Source organism: Acinonyx jubatus, chromosome A1 (genome assembly GCF_027475565.1).
Source record: "Acinonyx jubatus isolate Ajub_Pintada_27869175 chromosome A1, VMU_Ajub_asm_v1.0, whole genome shotgun sequence".
Classification (NCBI taxonomy): domain Eukaryota; kingdom Metazoa; phylum Chordata; class Mammalia; order Carnivora; family Felidae; genus Acinonyx; species Acinonyx jubatus.
Window position 1 is genome coordinate 137,994,159 of NC_069380.1, and position 6,643 is coordinate 138,000,801.

The following is a 6,643-nucleotide window of genomic DNA, read 5'->3' on the forward strand; positions in this document are numbered from 1 at the left end:
CAGTTTTTATTTAAATGTTAGTAAGTTAACATATAGTTGTAATATTGGTTTCAGAAGTAGAATTCATTGATTCATCACTTATAATACCCAAGGCTCATCACAAGTGCCCTCCTTAATGCCCACCCCCCACCCACTTCTCTCCATCAGCCCTCAGTTTGTTCTCTATCATGAAGAATCTCTAGGGATTCCTGGGTGGCTCAGTCAGTTAAGTGTCAACTCTGGATTTTGGCTCAGGTCATGATCTCATGGCTTGTGAGATTGAGCCCGAGTTAGGCTTTGTGCCAAATAGCTAGAGTCTGCTTGGGACTCTCTCTCCCTCTCTCTCTGCCTCTCCCCGACTCATGTGCACATGCACTGTTTCTCTCTTTCTCAAAACAAATAATAAACATTAAAAAAGAAAAAGAATGAAACAGTTGAATTAGAAATCTCCATGAGTATTCTCTTATGTGTAAAATCAGCTAAAGTAGATTTTTAAGATAACTTGCATCTTCTTAACAAAATAAAAAACATTCACTTTTGTTTATAGATTTGCACGTTTACAGAAACTTCATATGAGTATGGCTGGTCGCAACCTTTATATCCGTTTCCAGTCCAGGTCAGGTGATGCCATGGGGATGAACATGATTTCAAAGGTGAGCCTAATAGACTATAATAGAGTTTGTAAGACTGAATGCCCCAGGGGAGGGGAACTGGGTGTCAGGGAGGTAAGAGTGGGGAGTAGACTCACTGTATATGTTCTCCTGTATTTTTGAATTTGGTGCCATGTGCATATACTAATTCAAAGGGTTCATTGATGGAAAGATTTTTATTGAAAGCTAAATCTTGATTCATGTAACTTATCAGGCATTTATTGGCTCTGATATATTTTTGTATTTGATATGTTTAATTTAGATGGAGTATTATGCATGTTCTGGGCCTACTCAGAAGGGATGGGAGGATTCTTGGGGTTACTGCTCCTTGGCTTTGTCCTATAAACTTTGAAAGCTCACCTCTTTTAGAGACCTCAAGACTTGTATTTAAGAGGCCAAGTTCTTGTATGTAGTCCATTTATCTCCTTATAAGAATATTGTGTATGGTTTACATTTTATTCTACTGATGTTTTCTTATTTACAGATACTATTTTTTATTTACAAATATTCACAAATGTAAAATGTTAAAGTCAATTAGGTTAGCAAGATTTATTTTGTAGTTTAACCAGAGAGAGAAGAGGGGGGAATAATGACTAAAAACTTAAGTTTTAAAAGTTGCCAATAAATAGTATAGTGGTTCCTCAAAAAATTAAAAATAGAATTATGATCCAGCAATTCCACTTCTGGGTATTTACCCAAAAGAGTTGAAAACTAGGTTTCAGAGACTTATTTGTGCCCCTCTGTTCATAGCAGCAGCATTCACAGTAGCAGAGAGGTAGAAACAACCCAAGTGTTCATGGACAGATGAATGGATAAATAAAATGTTGTGTGTACATATAATGAGATATTATTAAACCCTAACAAAATAGGAAATTTTGATATGCTAAATGAACCTTGAGGTTCACTTGCTAAGTTAAATAATCTGGCTAATAAAAAAGACAAATACTATGCGAATTCACACTTGCGAAGTACCTAGATTAGTTAAATTCATAGAGACAGAAAGTGGAAGGGTAGTTGCCAGGGGCTGAGGAGAAAGGGAAATAGGGAGTTGTTTAATGGGTTTGGAGTTTCAGTTTTGCAAGACAAAAGAGTTCTGGAGATTGGCTGTACCGACAGTGTGAATGGACTTAACCCTGATGAACTGTACACTTGAAAATAGTTAAGATGGTAACTTCTATGTTATATGTATTTTACCACAGTTGAAACAGTTTTTTTAATTGCTAGTTAGTATGTTGGGCTACTGAGATATGGGTTGTTAACTGAATTAATTTCACTTAATTGGAAGCCTTGTTTACAGTTTTGTAAGGTAAATCCCAATGACTTCCCATTGACGACAGGATTTACTTTTATGTCTGACTTCTCTTTGCAGACTTGCTAACTTGGGTTTTTAGGGAACAATTTAATAACTAGAAGAGAGAATTTATTACTTGTTGATCATGGGTTGAGTTACTCACTACCAGTGACATGATGATGAGTATTATATTCTCACTGAATATTTTTTAATTCATTTTTTAATTTTACTATTCTCATTATTTCCCATCTACATCCTGTTCATCCGTGACTATGAAGAACTTTGTTTTCATTCTTAGAAGGAAACATAGGAGTCTTATTTCTTTTCTTTTAATGTTTATTTATTTTTGAGAGAGAGAGACCCACACACATAGTGTAAGCAGGGGAAGAGCCGAGAGAGAGGGAGACACAGAATCTGAAGCAGGCCCCAGGCTCTGAGCTGTCAGTACAGAGCCTGACGCAGGACTCAAACTTACAAGAGGTAGATCATGACCTGAGCGAAAGTCTGACACTTATTCCACTGAGCCACCCAGGCGCCCCCATAAGGAGTCTATTTCTGACTGAGAAGTTAGTCACTGTGATGGTTAATGAAACTATTATTTTATGCTCACTTCCTTTGAAGTATATTATATTTAGAAATATTGTAGTTATTGTGTTTATAAGTATTAGTATTACTAGATACAAATAAAGTCTCTGATCTATCAATAGCTTTGTACATTTTAACTTTGTGTTGTTGACAGGGCACAGAGAAGGCACTTTCGAAACTTCATGAGTATTTCCCTGAAATGCAGATTCTAGCAGTCAGCGGTAACTATTGTACTGACAAGAAACCTGCAGCTATAAATTGGATAGAGGGAAGAGGGAAGTCTGTGGTTTGTGAAGCTGTCATTCCAGCCAAGGTTGTCAGAGAAGTGAGTGATTGGATGATCATTTTATTTTGTAAATTGGTTTAAAAATTGGGAAAGGAATACTAACATTCTAAGTGAAGTTTAACATATGGACGGACGTGTTATGTTAAAGATGACTGTGGGATCACATCTTGCCCACCTGTGTATGGTATTCACAGGAACAAGCTTTACTGATACTCTTCACTGAGGACAAGGCCTCAGTGGGGCCGTATCTAAACTCTGTTGGTTTCCGGAGGACAGAAAGATAGAGCTGGGTAACATGCCCTGAGTCTTCTGGGAGAACATGTAAAATGTGCACAACTCTGTTTGCTAGGTATTAAAGACGACTACGGAAGCTATGATTGAGGTCAACATTAATAAGAATCTGGTGGGCTCTGCCATGGCCGGGAGCATTGGAGGTTACAACGCCCATGCGGCGAACATCGTAACCGCCATCTACATTGCCTGTGGACAGGTGAGGGCTCCAGCCTCTCCTTCTCTTGTCTTGGGTTGTTCGAAGTTGAGAGAAGTTTTATACTTCTCCTTTTTATTTTTTCAGGATGCAGCACAGAATGTTGGTAGTTCAAACTGTATTACTTTGATGGAAGCAAGCGGCCCCACGAATGAAGATCTGTATATCAGCTGCACCATGCCGTCTATAGAAATAGGAACTGTGGGCGGTGGGACCAACCTGCTCCCTCAGCAAGCTTGTTTGCAGGTATGACGCCTCAGCCCCAAAGCCTGGTGACCTCAGGCCAGTTCTGACTTGCTGGGATTCTCTGTTTCTGCCTGACATCCCATGTCACTCAGCTGTATTTTAGCTGGTCTTGTCATTCTTTTGCTTCTCACCAGCCTAACCCATTGTGTCGAAGCAAGCATGTTGAGACGTGTGCTTAGTAAGATGAGAAGGTAGATTAAGAGAGTAAATGAATGTTCATCTATTCTGATTAAGTGCCCTGCAGACCAGGCTGTGGATGTTAGGTTAACTATGGTGCATGTTATTGTGAGTACTGGCTGTCAAATCTTGGAGATTGTATACTTCTGGAATCTGTTCTATTCTAATGCCATTGTAGTTGCCCTTATTTTAGCTGATAGAGAAGGAAGTTGTTGCCATGAGTTTAAGGGCGAGTCCCGCTGTGTCTCTCCCTGGCTGCAGATGCTAGGTGTTCAAGGAGCATGCAAAGACAACCCTGGGGAAAATGCCCGGCAGCTTGCCAGGATCGTGTGCGGTACAGTAATGGCCGGGGAATTGTCACTGATGGCAGCGTTGGCAGCCGGACATCTTGTCAAAAGTCACATGATTCACAACAGGTAAGACTTACAGATTTACTTAACATGTTTTCCTGTACTTAAAAATGCAGTACAAAAAACCTACTACTCACAGACAATAGTCCTAACTTAAAATTCTGCATTCGTGATATTATATATATTCCTGCTTTGTCTTTTTCTGCCATAGGTCAAAGATAAATTTACAAGACCTCCAAGGAACTGGCACTAAGAACGCTGCTTGAATAGTCTGACAGATCTGAACTGAAACACAGGCATTGGGTTCTAAAGGACTAACATAAAATCTGTGAATTAAAAAGCTCAGTGCGGTGTTATGTTGAGGATGAACAGACATGATCTGTGAGGTGACTGCTTGGTGTTTGGCTCTTTCAGGGATCCTTCTTTCCATGCAGATTTCTCGGATCTGAAAATAGTACAGTGCTTTATGTGCTGTGCTCTCTGGAAGGAAAGATCTCAACATGGATATCATGCTCTGAACATCACAGATTGTAACCTACAGCTCACTTCTGAAAGAGAATACAAGATGGAAACAAGTGTTTTCTTTTGATGAAATCCATGGAGTTCGTGGTGATCAGTGTGAGATTGACCCTTCTCTCCATCCTCCCCTCCCTCCTGGTTGAAAATGGAGTTTTAAATTATACTGTAGCTGACAAACTGATTTCATAATTAATTTATTGAGTCTGGGTTATAGAACTTAAATAAGAGCTAAGTTTATTTTTTGTAAACTAATAATTCATTTGGTGCTGGTCTCTTTTGATTTCTTTTTGGGTAGCCATTGTGATTCTTCAGAAGGGGACCTACTTTCTTCAAGGGAAGAATTACTCTTATTCCCAAACTACTGAATAATGTGCTAAGCAGTGCTAATAGTTCTCTGTCAAGAAAACAAATCACTGCATTCATCTCTGTAGGCTATTTGTTCAGAGAGGCCTCTTGTCTAAATATAAATGTCTGTCTAGATTGCTAGAACATTTCTTGTAGTGTAAGACTTTAAGAAACAAGAGTTTTGCACTCTTTAAATATACGAGAGCTCTTAATATTGCTTAGACAAAGGGGACTCTCTTTATCAAGAACGTACAAGTCTGACCTCTCAGAGCTCAGAGGTTGGAAAACACAGGCTTGAAAAAAATGCCGTTTCTCTAAGCCGACTTTAATTTCTTAAAAGACTTAAATTTATTTAGCTGAAAAATCTAGGTGGTTTTTTTGTAAAGAACTGTATCAAATCTGTATATGTTGTAATAAAACTTCTTATGCTAGGAGTTTATTGAAAGTGTTCAAGAAATAAATAAAAATCAACTTGTGTACTGATAAGACACTCTAAGCTTGGGCCAGAAAACAGAGTTGTTTAATGTTGTCCAGGAAACCCTGGCTTGCCTTTCAAGCCCAGTGAAAGGGAAGGTCAGCTTTCAGAGCCAGTGAAGGTGCCACATGAATGGCCCTGGAGGAGCATACTTTGTTCCTGTGGCCAGGAGGTTGGTGACCAAAACATTCACACAAGGCTCTTTGGATAGACCCATAAAGGCTCTTTGCTTCCTCAGGGGGTCAGCAGAGTTGTTGAATCTTAACGTTTTTTTAATGTACAAGTTTTGTATAAATAATAAAGAACTCCTTATTTTATATTACATCTAATGTTTCAAGTGTTGGTCTTGGAGAGAGAAGATGGACTCTGAAGAACATTCCAGTAATGCCGTGGCAGCATGGAGAGCCTCTGAGTGATTGTGTCTGCATTACTGTTGTGGAAGATTGACCTTTGCTGTTGTATGTAAAGTTTAAATTGCTTCCGTTGTGACTTGCAGCCAGTGACTTCTTATTTATCCGAACTTTTCATGGAAGTGGCAGTGAAAAGTGTGAGTCTTCATTCTGGTGACTGTAACCAATATTGTCTTGCTAAATGAACGTTTTGTACAATTACTAAATTGTATACATTTTGTTATACTTTTTTCCCAGTTCCAGTAAATTATGAAAAGGAGGTTAATATTGATTAGTGTAAGCAGTAACCTTTTTTTGTTTGGACTGACCATTGGCCTGAGGCCTGAAAACTTGAAAGTCAGGCCAGAGTGGTAACCTAAATACTCCCACTGGGTGTCCCATGACCATTTATTATTCTTCGTCATATGCTCCAATTCCTACAGCATTAATGGCAGGCCAGTGTTGTATGTGCATTACATTACTTTCTTTATACTTAAGAGAGTTTGATTAGTTCAGATTGATCTCCCAGCTGGACCATTTTTGGATATTGGGAATGTGAGGGTTAGTTGAGAGGAATGGCGCATAAAGATTAGGCAGCCAAAACCAAATGGCCACTGTACATTTCAGCTGTATCAGCTGACTGGGGGAGTAGAGTTTAGCAAAGCTGAAGTTGGCCTCTTTCAAGGCTGATTGCCATTTACTTGGAATTGTTGATTGCCCTTCTGCTATAGTTGGAGGTGAAAGGGGAGTATGAATCACTTAAGAACCAAGGCCCAGATGCTAGAAAATCAATTTGATTTTTTTTCCTGAAAATGACATGTGATCACTTGTAGGGTCAACCCCCTCCAGAGTGAAGCAGGCTGG

At 39.1% G+C, this 6,643-nt stretch overlaps 1 protein-coding gene across 1 annotated transcript in view; it reads left to right on the top strand.

Annotated features, from left to right (window-relative positions):
- HMGCR (3-hydroxy-3-methylglutaryl-CoA reductase) overlaps positions 1 to 6,071 on the top strand; it is a 21,686-nt gene extending 15,615 nt beyond the window's left edge. The window contains exons 15-20 of the mRNA XM_015072120.3: positions 527 to 632; positions 2,660 to 2,830; positions 3,141 to 3,281; positions 3,366 to 3,524; positions 3,963 to 4,117; positions 4,263 to 6,071. Coding sequence (XP_014927606.1) covers positions 527 to 632; positions 2,660 to 2,830; positions 3,141 to 3,281; positions 3,366 to 3,524; positions 3,963 to 4,117; positions 4,263 to 4,317 — 787 coding nt within the window. The 3' untranslated portion in view covers positions 4,318 to 6,071. The remainder of the gene's footprint in view (positions 1 to 526; positions 633 to 2,659; positions 2,831 to 3,140; positions 3,282 to 3,365; positions 3,525 to 3,962; positions 4,118 to 4,262) is intronic.
- The last annotated feature ends 572 nt before the right edge of the window (positions 6,072 to 6,643 follow it).